This window comes from Cibotium barometz, chromosome 12 (genome assembly GCF_041138505.1).
Source record: "Cibotium barometz isolate CiBa-2024 chromosome 12, ASM4113850v1, whole genome shotgun sequence".
Lineage (NCBI taxonomy): Eukaryota > Viridiplantae > Streptophyta > Polypodiopsida > Cyatheales > Cibotiaceae > Cibotium > Cibotium barometz.
In genome coordinates this window covers 53087217-53108610 of record NC_141057.1, presented here as the reverse complement: position 1 = coordinate 53108610, position 21394 = coordinate 53087217, and the positions used below count along the sequence as shown (strand labels likewise).

At 41.0% G+C, this 21394-nt stretch overlaps 1 protein-coding gene across 3 annotated transcripts in view; it reads right to left on the bottom strand.

Annotated features, from left to right (window-relative positions):
- Positions 1 to 421: 421 nt before the first annotated feature.
- LOC147633575 (GDSL esterase/lipase At4g01130-like) overlaps positions 422 to 21394 on the bottom strand; it is a 39055-nt gene continuing 18082 nt past the window's right edge. The window contains exons 5-6 of one of the 3 annotated variants that reach the window (XR_015267143.1): positions 5469 to 5576; positions 4800 to 5344 (exon numbers count right to left, since the gene is read on the bottom strand). Coding sequence is in view for 2 of the 3 variants with exons in the window: in XM_086806687.1 (XP_086662813.1) it covers positions 536 to 792 (257 nt within the window). In the remaining variant the exon portion in view is untranslated. Of the gene's footprint in view, positions 793 to 4795; positions 5577 to 21394 lie in introns of those variants that run through there. The other 2 variants (XM_086806687.1, XM_086806688.1) reach the window with 2 other exon arrangements.

Below are 21394 nucleotides of genomic sequence, written 5' to 3'. Positions count from 1 at the left end.
TTGAAGACAAAGTTAGAGGTTTTTTACGTACTTTAGACACTTTGTTTCTATGGCTGAAAATGTGTCGACGTGTAAAGTTAACACCCGTCGTGCAGATCGAGTAGGAAAGTATATGTCAAAGTAGTATCATGTATATGTGGCTGAAAGAGACATAAAGCATCAATGCGCAATACCTTATACACTTAAGCAAAATGGTGTGGCTGAGAAGAAGAACAGATCTCTCATGGAGATGGCACGTTGCATGGTTAAAGCAACAACTTACTTAAAGTTAATATGTATCAGGAGCATTTAAAACTCATCAATTATAGCACATGCACACATACATTACAATTATTACTTCAAGTTAACATGCGTCAAGAAACTTTAAAAATCATCAAAGATGCATTAAAGGTTAAGATTACTAAGATAACGACAAGCTAAGTGTTCTTCAAATTTGAGTTGTTTGACATGTGTTAAGGCAACAAAAGACTAAAGAAAGTGAGCTCTCTCTCTCTTTCTCTCATGCGTAAAAAAACCTTTAAAATTACATAATGTTTCAAAATGTAGAGATAGAGTCCAAGCTTTTGAAATTCCTTAAATAATCTCCAGTAAGAAACCCATTTGCAACAATCCTAGCAAAGGATTCCACTGGATGTAATGTGTCCCAAAAAATGTATAAAGAAGGATCATCACACCTCCATGCTCTTGTAAGTACTCCATTTATGTAGCCAGAATGACCACAAAGAATATTGATATTAAAATTGTACTCTCCTCCTCCCGCTCCACAACACGCTCTTCGATTATACTTAATACCTAGACACATAAACCCCAAAAAATTTGATCATGTCTCTTTTCTAACTCTTTATATATAAGCATCATTAGTACTTATTAATATACCTTCAAGATATCAAAGCATATCCCCAAAAAAAAAAACCATTGTGGAAATACTTTATGCATACATAGCACAGATAGACTTTTTAAAGTCATTTTTTAAACATGTGAGCATTAGTCAACACAAAAATTGACTAAACATACAAGTGAAAAATTGTGCTTGTGTACCCACCACACCATCATTATATAAACAATAAAGTCCATAATGCACCTTTTAAGCACAATGAAAGGATTCCCTATGAATCTACTTTGGAGAGAGAGAGAGAGAGAGAGAGAGAGAGAGAGAGAGAGAGAGAGACCCGAAGCTAGAAAAAGAAGTCCGTAATGCACCTTTTGAGCACAATGAAAGGGTTCTCTAAGAACCTGCTTGAGAGAGAGAGAGAGAGAGAGAGAGAGAGAGAGAGAGAGAGATCGGAAACATAGAAAAAGTAAAGTCCATAATTATTAGATATTTGGTAGTACTTCACTGTGAGGTCATGCACCTATGCCATGGGCACTTTTGTCCCACAAGGTGGCCATCAAGGTGTGAACGGGGACACCTTAGAATTAGCTAGTAGAAAAGCAATCTTATTCACAGTTTAGGGTTGCTTGCTCATTTGTACTTTCTCTTGTACTTGTAGAGAGGTTTCATCTCTCTACTTTGAGCTTGTCATTCTCTCTCACTCTACATCCTCCATTCTATGAGATCCAACAGTTGTATCAAAGCAAAGCTTTTTCATAACTTGCTGTTTCATCTTCACTGTGTGCAAGCTTCCATAGGTTGTGTTCAAGCTTTCAATAGCGTATTTCAATTGGTCTTTATCAGTTGGTTTCAATCAGGTTGAAGCATCCAACATTAGTATTTGAGTTTTCCATTGAAGTTTCCTCTCTCTGTAATTAGTGAAGGAGTCTCTTTACACCTTGAATCAACACTTTTGCTTCAAGAATCAGCTCCCATACAATCGATTTATACAAGGGATTCAAACTACAACCAAGCGATTTAACACAGCTGTAAGTTTCAAATTTTTCACAATCGGATCGTTTTAACAAAACAATGCGATCTCACTTTTGTACAGCTTCACCAGGCGCTCACACGTGGCAAATACAATCATCCAATTCTTGGATCATTTTTATATGATTTCACTTTTTATCGATTCAACTTTTCGACAATTCCACTTTCGGCGATCTTACTCAAAAGATTCCACTTCTTGGATCATCTAATTCTACTGCTTGAGATCGTTCGATTCTAATGCTAATTTTCAGCAGTTTGAAATTGTTCGAAAGTATCTCTGCTAATTTCAATTCGAGCTTATTTTTCGCATCTTTTCTTCTCAAATTCACGAGCAATCAAGTATGGCTAACAACTCTGTAAATGATTTGTTTGGTAGTTTTTGCAAAGAGGATAAACTAGATGGATAAATTACTCCCTATGGAGTTTTATGGTTAAAAATGCCCTAGTTGCAAAGAGTTTATGGGATCATGTCAGTGGTGACGATCCCTACCCTCGCACAACTGCTCCTACTACTCCTCGACAGGATGTTAAGGCAAATAGATCCAACAACAAGTTCCTCAAATTACCACTGACCAAAGAATATGGGATTCACATGATGCTCAAGCTTTGGCCTTGATTATCTTACTAGTTAAAAGGTCTATTGTTCCGCACATTCACTCTTGTAAAACATCCATGCTTGCTTGGAACACTCTAGACATTATGTATTAGGCTAAAAAATGATGCAAGAATTACCTAAATGATGCAAGAATTACCTTTCTCATAAGATAACTTGATAATGAAAATATACAAGAAAAGGGATCCGTGAATAAACATTTAACAAAATTACAAGACTTGAGAGAACAACTTCTCAATATTGAAGAAGTCATTCCTAAAAAGGACATGATTAACATCACCCTTAATTCATTGCCTGAATCTTATCTAAGTTTCAATACTTCCCTCCATCTTTCATTGAGAGGCATTCCAGTCCCTCTTACCTATTATGCTATGAGCTTATTAGCTATCCCAAAAGAATGTCTCTATAAGATCAAGCTCTAGCAGCCAAGGATAAGACCAAGAAATTTCAACAAAAGATCAACTCCAACAAAACTTCTAAGGCTAAGAGTGATTTCGAACAGCCAAAGAAGGTTACTTGTCGGTATTGCAAGAAGCTCGGCCATGTAATTGAAAATTGCTTCAAACTTCATAAAGGAAAAGAAGAAAAAGGAATCCAACAAGGGTTCCAACACTTCTGTCTCAAACACTTACAGTTCCATAACGCGTCATATCCCGTCAAAGGTATTGGTGAGAAAGTTCTCACTACTGCAAGTGGTGAGAATCTGTCTTCAAAATATACATTTTGTTCCAAGAATTTTAAAAAAGCTGCTTTGTGTGCCCAGTCACGCAAGGGAGAGTCGTGATGTTAAATTTGTAGATAATAAATGCATTGTCCATGAGACAGAGAACAGGACAATGATTGAATCTTTAACCACAAGTGGTTTGTACAAATTAGACATGTATAAAACAAGTGTGATGTTACTTGTCCGGTGGACACTTCTAATGCAATGAAAGATGCCTAATTGTGGTATGCTAGGTTTGGCCACACTTCTATTGGTGATTTGATGCTTTTGTAGCAACATGGGATCATAGTTGATTCCGTACGTCGTACGACTGAAACCGTACGTACCGTACCGTACGAAAATGAGGGGGTTTTTTTGCGTGGAGCAATTTCAGTCTTCCAGAGAGCCATTCATCGCCCTTTGCAGCCTATAGGGAGCTGTTTGTCAGGAGCGTGTGCACTTGCCATTGCCATATTAGGCAAGCGATCATATTGCCTGATGATGAGGAGGAGGCAATCTTCATGGAGCTCTATAGTGAGCTTGTGGCAGCAGATACTCGTAGCACCAAGAGTCAGCATGGATGGGGCCAAGCAGTTGGAGTTCATAGACCTCCGCCTTCGACATCGGCAAAGGGTGGCTTTCGCACATATGTGAGGCGGGGATCCTCGAGCTCCAATCCCCACCTTCATGATGATATTCCATTGCCCCCTCATGATGATACCCCACTGCCTAGAGAGCCCTTGTTTGATGATGATGGCAACCTACTTAGCGAGAATGATCCCCAGAGTGTCTCGTCCACCTTCGAAGAGTCCTCTTCAGAGAACTCTCTTGATGGACACTCTAGTAGTGATCATGTTGATGATCATGCAGATGTTGGTGATGATGTAGACTTTTGATATGTTATAGCTCTCTAGGCATTGGGCATCTATCTCCTTCTAGCCCATCGATGATGTATTGTAGTATGTAGTATCATGTATGTACGCATGTTGGCGGTCGCCCATGCCATGAGTTTTTGGCCTATCCTTTTGTAGCAATTTTGTACTCTAATGGCATGATGACATTATGTTCATGGTTCTACTATTTTGTAACTTCTTGTCTACAATTTTTAGGTTTAGGAAGTATTTTTTTTAAAAAAACGTACTAATATCGTACCGTACCTCAAAAAATTTTAAGGTACCAATTAGTACCATATTTTATCGTACCTTTCGTACTAACTAACCATGCATGGGATGGTAGAGGATCTTTCTCAACTTGATCCACCACCAAAATATGTTTGTAAAGGATGCATTCTTGGCAAACTTGCTCAACAATTTTTACCAAAGAATGCAACAAATCAAGCTGATTATAAATTGGAGCTCATACACAATGATGTGTGTGGTCCAATGAGGACTTCTTCTTTAGAAGGAAACTTATGCTTTGTTACATTTATTAATTATAGCAAGTACGATTGATCTTACCCTATGAAGAAAAAATCTGAGATATTTTCTCATTTTTAACACTGTTGCTATGGTTGAGAATGAAACTGGCGTAGAAATTTAAACTCTCCGTTCAAATAGAGGGAGGGAATATATTTCCAATGCATTCAAAGATTTTTTGACATAAAAAAGCATTAAGCACCAGTTCACAATTCCTTATACAGCACAACAAAATGGTGCTGCGGAGAGAAAAAACAAGACTCTCATGAAGATGGTTAGATACATGGTTAAAGGTCAACAGCTTTCAGACAAGTTTTGGATGGAAGCAATTCTTTGTGTTACCTATGTGTTGACAAGGTGTCCTACTAAAGCTTTGAAAACTTTCACTCCTTATGAGGCTTAGTTCAATAAAAAACCTAAGGTTAAATATATGCATATTTTTGGTTGTTTGGTATATACACATGTGCCATCACAAAGTAGAACTAAGCTTGATGACAAGACAGTGAAATGCATTTTTTTTTTGTTATAGTGCTGCAAGCAAAGATTATCATCTCTACGAACCTCTCATTAAGAAGATTATCGTCAATAGAGATGTGGTTTTTGTAGAAGATTCTATCTATCCAATGATAGAATTCAATAAGCATGCCAATGCCAATTCTTTGGACATGTTTGATGGGTTATTACTTGTGCCAATTTCTGTTAATTCTCAGCAGATTTTACCCAGTTTCTGTTGATTCTCAGCAGATTTTACCCTGTGGCAAGGAGAAATTCTCAAGGAATTGATACACCAACTTCAGATCAACTGGAAGATGTAGTAAATGTTGAAAGATCAACAATCAATGAATCTATGGTTATGCCTAGATAGGTTAGAAGTACCTTGCATGTAGTAAATTGTCTGCTTCTTTGCAAAGTAGAACCAAATCCAATGCTCGAACCACTTCTTCAGTAGATATTGCTGAGTTTGTGTTTCTTAGTTCTTTCAATCTTTTGAAGACGGTCAAGAAATCCAAATTGGGTAAAAACCATGCAAGATGAAATTCAATTCTATTGAGAAAAATGATACTTGGGATTTAGTGGAAGCTATTGGTACTAAGTGGGTTTTCAAAGTGAAGTGAAAGGCAAGTAGATCAATGAATAGATTCAAGGCCAGACTTGTTGCAAAAGATAATGCCTAGCAGAAAGGGATTGATTACATGATGAAACTTTTGCTCCCACTTCCCATGTGACCTCTGATTTGTTATTACTTTGACAATCTATCATGGATGAAAAGTGTATCGATTGGACGTTCTTGAATAGTAACTTACAAGAAGAAGTTTATGTGAGTCAACCAAATGGATTTGCCCAACCTAGTTAAGAATTGTGCAAGCTTGATAAAGCTTTATATGGTTTGAAACAAGCTCCCAGAGCTTGGTACCAAAAGATTCATGCCTATTTGATTGGACAAGGATCTCACAAAAGTCCTATGGAGAGCACTTTATATGTGAATAAGGATAAGCAAGATTTGCTCATTGTCATACTCTATGTAGATGACATGCTAGTGACACGCATCAATGAGGATTTCATTATAACCTTCAAGACTGACCTTGCCTTAAATTTTGAGATGTCAAATCTTGGTGTTTGCACTGCTATTTGGGTATGTAGTTTAAACAACAAGATGATGGAATAGTCATTAAGCAATCCAAGTATATCAAGGCACTGCTCAAGAGGCTTAATATGAAAAGTTACAAACCAATCTCTACACCAATAAAACTTGGTATAAAGCTTAGTCTGTAGGATGTCGGTGAAACGTTTGACATAACTACTTATGATCAAGCTATTGGATGCCTAATCTACTTGTGCAACTCATGGCTAGACATCCAGTATAGTGTCATAACTTTCAAAGTTCATGCATTGCCCAGGCACTAAGCATTGGAAGATCGTTAAACATATCTTCAGATACTTGCAAAGTACTCAAGATCTTGGATTGTTCTATGCCAAGGGAGGTGATTTAAAACTGCAGGCCTTCAATGATTCTCATTGGGCAAGCGATTATGATACACAATAGTCCACATCTTAAAATCGTTTCTTTCTTAGTAATTCATGTATATCTTGGCGAAGCAAGAAACAACCAACTCTAGCAACATCGCCCTATGAAGCTGAATACAAAGCAACATTCATTGTGATAATTGAATGTGTGGTTGAGAAGATTGATAAAGCACCTTTGTGTCTTTCCCTTCAGATACCCCTATTGTTATTATCGCTGATAGTTAGAGCGCAATGGCAGTTGCAAAGAATCTTATCTTTCATGGCAAGACCAAGCACATTGAAGTGCATTATCACTATGTCACACAGAGGCTCCATCTCTTGCAATACACATGATAATGTGGCAAATCTTTTTACTAAAGCCTTATCACATGAAAAGTTTGAGGCCTTCCACAAAGCTTTGGACGTCTTCCATTTCTGCGACTCATCTGCAACCTCTAGGGATTTGTTAGATATTTTGTAGTACTTCACCGTGAGATCAAGCACTTATGCCATGGGCATTTTTGTCCCACTGTGTTTTCCCCCATTGATATCCAAGTGTGAACGATTAATTAGTAGATAAGTAACCTTATTCACAGTTTAGGATTGCTTGCTTATTTGTATTTTCTCTTTGTACTTGTAGAGAGCTTTCACCTCCCCCCTTTGAGCTTGCTATTCTCTGTCACACATTACACCCTTGTGTTCTCATCATTCAGCATTGTGTGTGTAAGTCCAACTCTCCATATTGTGAGATCCAACAATAAGTAGGTGGCGGCGGCCAATTTTTGTGGATTGTGTTTGGACAGACACATTTGCGGCTGATTTGGGGATCGATTTAGTAGCCCTACAGGTGCCAAAACTACAAAGCAACGGACCCATGGATGAGACACCCTTTGGGCACAATATTAAAGCATTTGGAATAAGTTTTTTATACTATTTTTAGGGTAAAAAAGGGTTGGGCAACCTGAATCTGACTTGGATGATTTTCCTATAAAAAGGGGGTTTGGATCCTCATTTGTTCATCTCATGTTCTAGAGCTCACAAGTCAAAAACCCATGATTGCAAGGCTGATTAGAGACTGAAGATGATCTGTAACAAAACATTGGGCAGTAGTTGTTCCTAACAACAATGTTCAGGGATGAGATCAAGAAGATCATATTTGGAAAACATTTAGTTATAACCTTTTATAATATATAGTAGGGTTAAGGTATTTGTTGCATGTGGAAGGCTTGTTGTACTTGATTCAGCCCCAAGCCTACTGATTAGGAACACTAATGCAAACCAATGAATAGACATCATAGAGAAGAGAGATAAATTGTATTTTCAATATATTAGTTCGGTAAAAAAGATGTATATGTTTGCACACTTCCACGTCCTTTGGCCTTCCAAAAGAGGACTACATTCTTGACCAAAAGATTGCCTAATGGACTATGACTTGCCCCAAGAGTGGAGTCAAATGATCTAATGATTGATTATGACTTGCTTTTTATAGGCTCATAGGAACAACCTTGTAATTAAACCGATTGCTATCAACCAATAGAAATAAGCACAAGAATTTATATAATATCGTTTGAATGCTGCTGACTTTGTTTGTTTGTTGATGCTCATGACATATCCAATTGTTGGCCTGCCTTTGGGAGTTCTTCTTTACCTACCAAAGTTCGTTATGTAGCCTAAAATTGCTTCCTAATCAGGGAATAGCTGGGAGACAAGCCATGTCCACGTGTGTGCACGTGACATTTCCTTCTGCTAAACTTGATTATGGGTTGGAAACCTATCATCCTTCCTCTCTAAACTGTTGACTCTGTACTTTGAATGCTAGACTTCTAACACTTTGAATGAAAACCTATCACTCCTCTCATTCCACTCCAAGTCTAGTTTGAGAATTGTACATCTATTCCACTTTGTCCCCATGCCTGCAACAATCCCTTTCCCTTAACATAGCTATGGTCTCCTACTAAGAATGATCATGCTCCACCATTGGAACTAATCTAAGAGTCATGGTATTTGAGCGCACAGGGAATGATTTCCTCTGGTTTTGCCTATTGTCTCGTGACCACCTCATATATGCTACCTGTAAGCCCAATAGGGCTAGCCGTGAGAGATTCAACCACGTATCCAAGAGATAGAAATAGAGAGTAGGGTTTAGAGAATTTCGCACAGGACCATGGTTACCACAAAACGCACTTCGTTGCTGCTGAAACGTGCAACGCGTTTCGCTATTGAAACGTTTCAATCATGGACGATTCGTCCAACGTTTCAGGGCAGCTGAAAAGTCAAGAAGGAAGAAATAAAAATGTTCAATATTGAACGTTATTTGTGCTTGTGGCTCCACCAATATGGGACATGTTATTTTTTCTTTATGTAACATGTATACAGTACGACTTAGAATGAGGAAATCACTCAAAATTGTCCATGGATGTAGTTTTAAACTTTGTTTGGTTATTCGCTATTGGATTTTGGTACTTTTGTTTTCTTGATTGTAAGTATTAAACTAAATCTGTAAATAAGTTCCAAGGCCCAAATTTGAAATATCAGATTTGGGTCCCCTAATTCGAGAGGAGAAATTGCACTTTCGCTCTCCAATTGAAGGCCCAAATCTGTAATTTCATATTTTGGCAAGCCCAAATTTGAAACTTCATATTTGGGCCCCCAAATTGGAGGGGGAAATTGCACTTTCCCTCTCCAGTTGAAGGCCCAAATCTAAAATTGCACATTTAGGCCCCTAAATTGGAGGGAAATTTAGCACTTTTCCTCTCCAATTGAAGGTCCAAATATGAATTTCAGATCCCCCCCCCCCTTCTAGATTTTATGCATATGATCGTTTCGGTCTATCGTTTCATTATCCACCTGCCAGCGTTGAAACGTTTCATTCCAAAATAAATCGTTTCAGCAACATTTTGTTTCAGCAGTGAAACGTTTCGCCGCGACCTTGCACAGGACACACGCACTGAGCGGGAACGAGGCCCTGCCCCTTTCAGGAATTTATTCAGGAACAATCCACGGGCTTATCAAGCCAGGATTAATACAACCAATGAAAACAAAATCAAACAAATATGTAAATGCAAAAATCCAAGTCAAAGTCGATGTCGAGGTACGAGATTTTTAATGCTAAGCACACCAAGGGGATGGCCCACAAGAATCTCTCACCACGCTAGTACCAGATCCAATATCCAAATCAAAACGCAAGTCTAAATCTAGATCCAATGATCTCCAACCTTATACACCAGGTGCTCAGGAGATGATATCCACTAGTACACTCAATGCCCAAACTAAAGTGAAAGCAGACCTCAAAGAGAGGCCCCTCAAAGGAGTATATTCCAGATCAGGTTCATAGCCAACAATATGTAGATGGCTCAAGGCAGCTAATGGCGGCAACGCCACTCTATACTTCTTAGTGGCGGCTCTGTGGACAATAGCCAGGTGACTGCCGGCTAGTGTTGGCAACAGTGACTGGCGCTAGCTGGCAAGCGACTAGCGACGATGCTGGCCAAAGCTAACTTGACAAACAACAGTGCTAGTGGTAGCCAATGGTGCTGCCTGCGCAGATGGCTAGGACTAGCGATGCAAGTGGTGCTAGCTGCACGCAGATGGCTAGGATTGGCGACGCAGGAAATTGTCATAGGCGATGCAAAGCAAATCAACACCAACACTGCCAGCAATAGCTGGCTGTTATAGGTGGCGCACACTGGCTGATACTGGCAGCACAGGCGGTTGTCGCAACAAATCAGCAAGAGCGCTGATAGTGACAACTGGTTAGTACAAGTGGTGCAGACTAGTTGATACTGGCAGCACATGCGACTGAAGTTGGCGACAGCACTAGTGATGTAGCCCAACAATACGACGGGTGGAGGAAGTGATGATGATGATGATGATGATGATGATGATCTCCACGCTCTTGATAATATTCACACCCTTGTCGATGATGGCTCAAGAGGGCCTCTCTTGCTTCTTTTATACTTGTGGGAAGCCTTGCTTTTTGCCAAAAGCTAGTCAAGCTTTTGCTTTTCTCTCTTTCACCTTGCTTTTCCTCTTTCATCTTTTAATAATAAAAATATTACTCATCTTCTATCAAAGTTATTTTGTTTTGCTTTTCTGGCTTTAGGGCCTTGCTTTTTGACCCAAGAGCTGCTTTTTGAAAAAGCGACTTAGTTTTTTTGGTCCGGCTCCGTCTCCTCTTGCCAATGGTGCCCCTAGCTCACGGTCAACTCATTTTGACTTTTTACTTTTCCCTACTTTTTGACCAAAACCGGTGCTTTTCCATGTGCCAGCTTCATGGTTCCTATTCCCATGCTTTCATCTACCTGTCGAGTGTCTAGGCACGGGTTCCATCGTGTGTGAAAAGAGCTAGGAGGGCCAAATAGTTACACTACCTGGTTGCATTCTTCCATAGATCTGTGCACCTTTCTTGGGATAGCTTAGTTGAGCCTAAATGCTCTGATACCAATGTTGTATGCGGATTTAAATGCTAGTGACTTTGTATGTTTGTTGATGCTCATGACTTGGCCAATTGGTGGGATGCCTTGGGGAGTTCTTCTTTAAACCTGCTAGAGCTTCTTATATACCCTTAAGCTGCTGCCTAATCAAGGTCCAGGGATTAGCTAGGAGACTAGCTGTAACCAGCCTTCAGAAGAATCCCAAAGGGCAATAAGCAAACATTTAACATGCTCTCTCAAAACTGTAAATTCAGCGAGCTAAAACACAGACACTGGGGAGCCAGAGTGCTCCTACACAAATAACAAGATAACACCTGTTGGCCCCAAAGGTTGGCGCCCCTTTCAGTATTTCTTTATTCAATTTCAAAAGAAAAGCTTAACTGAGTACAACAAGGCCAGTCAGGGTAAAGAAGCCTGCATGTCCAATCTGGCAAACCCTCCACACCTCTTAGCATAGAGGATACAAACAGATCTGTGTCCCACAAAAGCAACACTACTGTCTCCTCTAATCTACCAAGACAATGCAACAGGGAAGCCTTGATCATGCATCTAGCTGTCCCATGATCGTAGCCTCAAGCTCATTCAAATCACTCGTAAACTTAGAGTCCCTATCACAATTGCTCGATAAACTGCCGAGCTAATTGCGTAGCTGTAATAGTCTTCCGGGTCGGTAAAAATCTAGCCATTTTTGTCAAGCGATCTACCACAACCCAAATAGAATCGTGGCCTTGATGTGTTCTTGGCAATCCGGTAATAAAATCCATAGAAATACTTTCCCATTTATTACCTGGGATTTGCAAAGGATGCAACAACCCAGCCTGTCTAAAGCGTTCAGCTTTATTTGCCTAACAAATTTGACACTTGAGAACATAATCTTCTACATACCCTTTCATCTTCGGCCAATAAAAAGTGTGTTTCACTAATGATAACGTCCTGTGTATCCCAGGGTGTCCAGCAGAAGGGGCGTCGTGACACTACTTAAGAATCTTGGACCTAATGTCTGGGATCTGTGGTACACAAATTTTGTCATTACGGAATAGTAAACCATTTCGAATCATCCACTGGCCTCCTGCAACCTGAATAGTAGACTACTCAATCATCGAGTCTTGGTCAATCAATGAGCTCCCGTCTTGGATCTTCTGCCAAAATGGACCAAAATAATTATCAGTCCTGCAAAGCCCTCTCAATGACTGAAATAAGTCAGTAGAAATCTCGGTGAACGACAAAGAATTCACCTCTCTAATTCAACTAAGCGCATCTGCAATATTATTCATGGACCCTTTCCGATAACGGATCTCAAAATCAAAATCTTGCATTAACTCTACCTAACGAGCTTTCCTGCCTCTCAAATCATCCGCATCACACACATACTTGATTGACTAATGATCAGTCAATACCACAAACTTGGAGCCATGAGAGCATGAATCGCAGCATAAAGCTCCTTCTCAAGGGTTGGCCAACGAGATTGAGTGTCGTCTAGCTTTTTACTTTCAAAAGCAACCGGTCTACCATCTTGAAATAAAGCAGCCCCGATAGCATAGTCACTGGTATCAGTTTCAAGAACATAAGGCTGACTAGGATCAGGCAATGCTAAGATAGGTGCTTCTTTGACTTTATCTTTCAAAAGTCTGAAGGCCATATCCAAATCGTTATTCCAAGTGATAGGCTGATTTGACTTACGTCCACGACCTTTCAATAAGTCGATCATTGATAGTGTGAGCTGAGTGTACTCCCGTACAGATTTCCGAAGAAAAACAACAAAACCGAGAAAAGAACGAAGTTGTTTCACTGTTCGGGATATAGGCCAGTCCAGAATCTTCTGAACTCGGTCACAGTCAATGCTCAATCCATCTCTAGTGATCTTGTGTCCCAAGTAAATGATGTCAGTCATAAAGAACTCACATTTACTTAACTTAGCATATAGTCGATTCTGTCTTAAAATAGATAAGACAATCATGAGGTGTCTGACATGATACTCAAGAGTACGACTATAAATCAAAATATCATCCAGGAACACCACCACAAATTTCCCCAAATGTTCACAAAAAAGTTCGTTCATCATTTGCTGGAAAGTGGCTGGAGCATTGGTTAACCCAAAAGGTAATACGAGAAACTCGTAATGGCCATACCTAGTTCGAAAGGCGGTTCTTTCAACATGCCTTTCATGAATACGTATCTGGTGATAGCCAGTACGTAAATCTATCTTCGTGAAATATTTCGCTCCTGCTAACCGGTCAATCAAGTCGGGAGAGGATAACGGTTCTTAATTGTCAGCTTGTTCAATCTCTTGTAATCTATACACATTCTCCAAGTGTTGTCCTTCTTTCTCCTAAGCAGCACAGGTGCACCCCAAGGTGATTTACTTGGACGGATCTGGTCCATCCTCAAATAATCTTCGAGTTGTTTAGCCAACTCATCTTCCTCCGCTTGGCTCATCCTATAAGGTGGAATACTGACAGGATGAGCACCAGGGATCAAGTCAATACGATGATCTACTGCCCGTTCAGGTGGTAAACCCGATGGCAGTTCGTTAGGAAATACATCTTAAAACGAATCAAGTATCTTCTGTAATTCTTTGCTTTCAAACACACTCAATTCATTTACATCCATGGAAGCGATGAGAAAAGAAGAAAGTGGAATCAATACACAATGGAAAGCGGTATACAAAGAAGAATTCATTATATTTCCAAAATCAATTGTATTTACAAGAGGTCCCTGAGAGGGATGAATACAATCACCTAAAATACTATACTTGGTGTCCCTATGCTGAAAAGAAAAAATATGACTAGACCAATCTATCTGGACGTCAAGAGTCTTAAACCACTCAATCCCTAATAACAAGTCTACATTTTCCAGATGCATAACATAGCATTCCAAAGTATCTTTGTAGTCCTAAATCTGGATTGAAAGCATCTCCACCTTGCGATCCCAAACTTGCCTTCCCGCATGTAGACGTACCTCATAGATATGGTCGCTGAGTGTCGTATCAAGACTCAATTTCTGCTCAAGTTTGTAGTTAACAAAGTTATGCGAACTGCCAAGGTCTAAAAGAATGTGAATTTTATGGCCATTCACTTCTCCATAAACTCGGAGAAGATCATGCAAGCCAAATACCTTAGAATTGAATAGATAATCAGAACAAGTACTAGGACAAGAAAGTACAGTAATTGACGTACCTGTCAAAGACAACTGGTTAGCTGCCTTTGGCTTGGGTCCTGCGTTTGACTTGGTACCCTTTTGCTTTGGGCACTCATTACGCATGTGTTCTTTTTCTTCGCAGATAAAACAACGTCCTTCCTTCTTGAGCTTTAAAGCTCTAAGCAGTCGTTTCTTCTTCGCTGGTGTCGAACTTGAATTCTTCGAAGGTTGGTAAGAAGACTTGCCTTCAGTCGTGTTAGCCATAGGTGTGGAGAACTTTCTTTTATGCTTGTTCCCCTGCTCGGTAACGGGTTTCGACTTAGAAGAGACCATCGTATCATCATAGATACGAGCTGAATGAATAGCTTCGTCCAAAGTTTTACATTTGTTATTTTTAACCTGTAATCGGTACGAGTCTGGTAAACCAGCTACGAAAAACCCCAAAAGAGTAGTGGGATCCATCTTTGTAGCTTTCATCTGCAAGTCACCAAACTTCTGGAGGTAGACCTCATAAGTGAGGTGCTGCGAGGTCATGGTCAAAGCTGAAAACCGGGCAGCAACATCATAGTCATCCTCTTTCTTGAGGAATTCTTTCTTGAAGATATCTTCAAATTGTGCCCAAGTCGTTGGCTTAGGGTTGAGTTCCTTCCACCAAAGCAAAGCTTTGCCGAACAGGAAACCTGCTGCTAACTGGATCTTCTTTCCATCATCATATGGATGAAACTGAAAGTGAACTTGCCACTTATGTAGCCAAGTGTCCACGATCTCCTTGGTGCGTTGCTTTTGCTCGCCCCCGAACGGTTCCGGAGTAATATTGGGGCCTAAAGCTGAAGCCAAGGTATCCATACCCGAGAAAGTAGAGAGGGTAGTGGTCAATAGAGCGATGGAGTTCTGCAAAGCTTGCATCTGGGCTGCGATTTGTGCCTGACGTTCCGTCAAAGAAGCTTCGAGAGCTACTTTGAACTCTTGGAAATCTGATTTTGACACAAAATCGTCAAAAAGATTGGCATCGGTGAAGACTTAATAGGGTTAGGGTTAGGGTTTACAGAAAGAAAACAGGCGTGGAAACCAATGTGGAGTGTGAACACGACTGCTGTAGATTTCTCAATGATAGAAAAATGTGAAGTACAAGCCACATGATAGTGACCCCTAAAGGATAAGTGTTCACATGACCGGCCATAAATGTACCGGGTGGACCAAAACACTTATAAACTGCATATAAGTGAAAATGAACTAAACTGGGGAAAAAACCTCCACTAACTGAAGTAAAAAGTGCCCCAGTAACCTACTGATGATCACTAGCACTCCTCTGGGTGCATACACAGCATAAAACCCAACAAACCCCCCTGGAGTGATATGTGATCACTGTACATCATCCACCAAAAGGAAACAAATTCAAAGCATTGCGGAATGCTTCAAATTTCGGACGTGGTAATGCCTTGGTGAAGATGTCTGCCACATTCTGATCTGTAGGACAGTAGATCAGACTGATATCTCCTGCCTGGAGTCTCTCCCGAACAAAATGATAGTGAATCTCAATGTGTTTCGTGCGAGCATGAAACACAGGATTCCTGGCCACAGCAATGGCACTCTCACTATCAGTATAGATAGGTGTAGGCTCCTCCACTGAAATATCCATATCAGTCATAAGACGACGCAGCCAAACACACTCAACAGTAGTAGTGTAGGCTGCTCTGTACTCTGCCTCACAAGATGAAGTGGCCACCGTGGTCTGTTTCTTGCTTAGCCAAGAAATGCATGAAGCGCCAAGGAAGAAACAATTCCCACTAGTGGAATGTCTGGTATCAAAATCACCAGCCCAATCTGAATCACTGTAAGCATGTAACTGCATGTCACCCCCCTCGGGATAAAGCAACCCAAGAGACAAGGTACCCTGCAAATAACGGAATACACGCTTCACAGCTTGCCAATGTGACAACCGTGGGCTGTGCATGAATCTGCTCAACTGAGAGACTGCATACTGAATATCTGGCCTTGTATTACACAAGTAAATGAGGCACCCAACAGCCTGAGCATATGTAGTGGCATCAAAGGAAACACTGTCATCTTGTAGTGACAGTTCCATCCCAGGCTCCATAGGAGTACTAATAGGCTTGCAATCCTGAAATTTAAACTTCTCCAGAAGTTTAGCAACATAACGTGATTGCAACAACCCAATGCCTCTGTTATCCTGCACAAACTGTATGCCCAAATAGTAATGTACAAGGCCCAAGTCAGACATGTCAAATGTCTGTCGCAGTATCTCTTTAAATGCTGCAATTTTGTCATCATTTGATCCCATGAGCAAGAGATCATCCACATAAAGACTGATGACCAACAGATCTGTCTCTTCTTTCTTCACATACAAAGTGGTCTCTGATGGACTGTTCACAAATCCCTGAGTGAGTAGAAAAGCATCTATTTTTGCATACCAAGCTCATGGAGCTTGTTTCAAACCATACAAGGCCTTTTTCAGCCTGCATACTTTCCCCTCATGACCATGTTCTGCAAATCCCATGGGCTGAAATACATAAACTTCCTCCTCGAGGTCCCCATGTAGGAATGCAGTCTTTATGTCCAACTGGTGAACAACCCAACCACGATGTGCAGCCAATGCAATGACACACCTAAGTGTCGACATACGGGATGTAGGAGCAAATGTCTCCTCATAATCAATGCCCTTCTTCTGTGCATAGCCCTTTGCAACTAGACGGGCTTTGTACCTGTCAATGGATCCATCTGCATGTCTTTTCAACTTGTAGACCCATTTAGTACCAATGGCTTTCTTGCCTTTGGGCAGATCAACCAAATCCCATGTTTGATTCTTTTTAATAGAATCAATCTCATCCTGCATGGCTTTGTTCCAATGCACATTATCTCGTGCATCCACAAATGAATCAGGCTCATCATCATCCTGTAAACTGGCTGCCATAACCAGATTCAAATCTATGATGTGTGCATGCTCATTGGTCCTTGTCTCCCTACGAGTACGACCAGCAAGAGGACCCTCTAAATGGCTGTCCTGTAGTGTCCTCACATACCATCTAGGTATATGTCTGACCTGTGGTGCCTGCTGTCCCATATTTGGTTCAGCTTCTGGCTCATTTGGCTGCTGAATTTCTGCACCACCTACATCATTTGCTGGCTGTCCATTACCCTCATGAGTTGGATCACCAACTGTGGAATGAAACTCCATGGGTAGAAGACCTTCAAATACATCATTTTCAGCCTGATTTGCCTCATAACCAGCCATGGATAATTCTGATTTTTCATCAAAAATCACATCCCGGCTGATAAATATCTTTCTGGATAGTGGGTCATATAACCTGTAGCCCTTGCTCTCACGGCTATACCCAACAAAAATGCATTTTGTGGCTTTATCATCAAGCTTCCTCCTCAACTCTTTGGGTATGTGTGCATATGCAAGGCACCCAAAGATACGAAAATGCGATACAGAAGGCTTGCGGCCATGCCAAGCCTCAAAAGGAGTAATAGAAACCAATGCCTTTGTGGGACATCGATTCAAAATATGACAAGCACACATTACTGCTTCCACCCAAAAGATATGTGGTAGTCTTTTTGCCTTTAGCATACATCTGGCCATCTCCATGAGTGACCGATTTTTCCTTTCTGCAACCCCATTCTGCTGTGGAGTGTAAGGAGTAGTATACTGATGTTTTATACCTCTACTCCCAAGAAAAGAATTCAGCACATGTGACATATATTCCCCCCCTCGGTCAGAACGGAGAGTCTTCACCTTGCATCCAGACTCTGTCTCAGCAAGTGCTACAAAGGCCAAAAATGCATCATATACCTGTGATTTCTGTGTCAAAGGATAGACCCAGCATATACGAGAGAAGTCATCAATAAATGTTGCAAAATAAAAGCAACCACCTAATGACTTCGTCTGCATGGGACCACAAAGATCACTGTGTATAAGTTGCAACTTTGCAGTTGCTCTTAGAGCCTGATCACGTGGGAAGGAAAACCTGTGCATTTTTCCCAAAATACATCCTTCACAAATGTGATCTGGAGGCTTCTCCATGAGAGGTAGATCTGTAAACATATTATGTCGCTGCATAAGCATAAGACTACCAAAATTTACATGCCCCATGCGAGCATGCCATAACTCCGCATCAACCATAGCTAGAGTAAGAGTGAATGCATGATAAGCAGACTGATCCACTGGCTGAAATGCATCCAACTCATAAAGTCCATGACATAATGTACCAGTAAGCATCAAGGTCAAGGCATTTGCTTTGTCTCTGACCATGCATTTATCATCATCAAAGTGGACTTGCATTCCACAATGTGCTAAAGAAGAAATGGACAACAAATTCTTCTTTATCCCTGGTACATATAAGGCATCTGTAAGGCGGAGAATGGAGCCATCAATGGCTGTAAGCTGAATCTCCCCAATGCCACACACTGGATATGAAGCATTGTTGGCACACTGAACAGTTTTGCCAACAGGGGCAGGGCCAACATGACTAAACAAATCCCTGCGAGATGTGATATGCTTTGAGGCACCACTATCAAAATACCAAGTACATGCATGCTCTGTCATACTGAGTGCCTGTGAAGACCAAGAGGCATCATAGCTGCATGTATAGAAACAATAATCCCTGTCCTCAACAAAAGAAGCAGTCTCTGGAGGAGCTTTAGGAGCATCATTTACAGACATCCCAGCTTCCTTTGCCTTCTCTTTGGCAATCCTCTTCCTACATTCCGTGATGTAGTGACCTGGCTTCTTACAGTAATGACATTTGCCCTTCTTCTTGGGCTGTCCATCACTTTTCTTGGTATCCTGTGAAGAACCACCATCACCTGAATTTTGATTTGCACTCTTTGGCTGAGATTTCCCTTTCCCCTTTTGACCTGTAGTAAATGCTTGTTCAGCATTTGTGTTCATATTCATATTCTTCCTCATTTGCTCCTCTTGTAGTAAGAGAGCAACAAGTTCCTGATACTTGAGGGGTTCAACAGCATTCCTCATGCTGAGGTTCAAAGAGGTATGGAAAGCCAAGTAAGATCTTGGCAAAGAGTGCAAGATGGTGGACACAAGCTGTGTCTCAGGAATAATCTCATCCACATTGATGAGTTGCTCTCTCAAATCCTGCAGCTTGTTTAAGTGGCTAGACATATCATCTCCTTCATTCATTTTCTGATTTTCCAGCTCTCTTTTCAAAAATGAGATCCTAGCCTCATTACGAGCAGCATACATTTGCTCCAAAGTCACCCATGCATTCTGTGAAGAGCCAGCTGAACGAATATGAGGTATAATGGACCTCTGAACTGACAATGCAATGAGTGACAATGCTTGTGCATCCCTGGCATCCCATGTCTTTTGAGCATTTGTTCTCTGAACAGGCAATGGCTGTCCTGGAGCCTGTACCTGTTGTCCTCGTCCACGAGCACCCCCTTGAGGAGGAGTCTCTGGAGCCAATGGACCTGGACGTGGTTCATCACCACTAACAAAATCCCAAAGACCTTTTGCCACAAGCACATTTTTCAGCATAAAACTCCACAAGGAGTAGTTCGTGCCATCCAATTTGTCTTCCTTAGACAAATATGTGAATACATCACTTTGCTGTTGATTTGCCATTATGCTTTACGCACAATGTTGTACCTGTTTACCAGAATGTGCAGCTCAATGCACCAATGACTGAGTAGAGCAGCAAATGGCGTACACAATGCCAAAATGCCCCAAAAATGCCCAAATTTGCTGCACCCAAACTGTGCAAAAATCTGTATATTTTCTTGCTAGAAAATCTGCCTGTTGTGCCTGTATATTTTTCTTGATAGAAAAAAACTGCTTGTTGTGCCTGTATATTTTTCACAGAGAAAAATAAGACTGCCCAAAATTCAAAACCTGTAATGCTTACCAGCTGAGATTTGAGTTGATTGTTGTACTCGTGCAGGTGCAGTCCCTGTGCAGGTACAGTCGACTTGTACTACACAGTACTATAGTCGGCTCTGACAGGTACGGAAGCTGTACAGGGTGCTGCAGCGTTGAGGCGACCAGGTACAGAACTCTTGAAGGCAGCGCTTGACTGTACACTCACGTACGTAGCAGGTACAGCAGCGCTGACAGGCACAGATTTGCAGGCGGCGCCTTGTAGTACTGTAGGCGCTGAAGGCGTAGGCGTACGGTGGCTAGTACACGTGTGCTGTACACGTGCGTACGTAGCAGGTACAACAGCGCTGATGACAGGTGCAGTCTTTCGAAGCTGATGCACGTGCGCTGACTGGAACTGAAGCGGAGGGCGGTGCTGACTGTACGGAACAGGTACGTGTGCTGACAGCGACGAACTGATACGGAAGCTGCTGCAGACGAGCAGCTGTACGAATACTGCAGGCGGCGCTCAGGTGTACGGGCAGTGATGTACGGGTGCTGTACGGCAGCAGCAACAAAAAAACTTGGATGTGTACGGGCAATGAACAAGGGCAAAGCTTCAATGGCTCTGATACCAATTGAAGACTTAATAGGGTTAGGGTTAGGGTTTACAGAAAGAAAACAGGCGTGGAAACCAATGTGGAGTGTGAACACGACTGCTGTAGATTTCTCAATGATAGAAAAATGTGAAGTACAAGCCACATGATAGTGACCCCTAAAGGATAAGTGTTCACATGACCGGCCATAAATGTGCCGGGTGGACCAAAACACTTATAAACTGCATATAAGTGAAAATGAACTAAACTGGGGGAAAAAACCTCCACTAACTGAAGTAAAAAGTGCCCCAGTAACCTACTGATGATCACTAGCACTCCTCTGGGTGCATACACAGCATAAAACCCAACAATCGGTACCTTTAGTAGCCGGCAAGCCTTCGCGTTCCACAAGGGGCTCCAACTCTGATTCTTGGGTCGATATCGTGAAGAGGGTACGTGGAGATGAGAGCTTGAAAACTTGAGAGATGTGTGGCAAGAAGCCCACTTGGGGGGTTTATAAAGGTTTCCCAAAAAAAACTAAAAGCCCCCAAAAGCTATGCTTGGCTTTTTCGTTGCTTTTGTGTTTTTTTTTTCTTGAATAAATATATATATACATACATACATACGTACGTACGTACATATGTATGTATGTATGTATGTATGTATGTATGTATGTACATACATACATACATACATACATACATATGTATGTATGTATGTATATATTCTAAGTTCTAAAAAAAATAAACACTTTTAAACCTTGGAGAGGGGGGGATTTCTTTAATCTATAAAAAA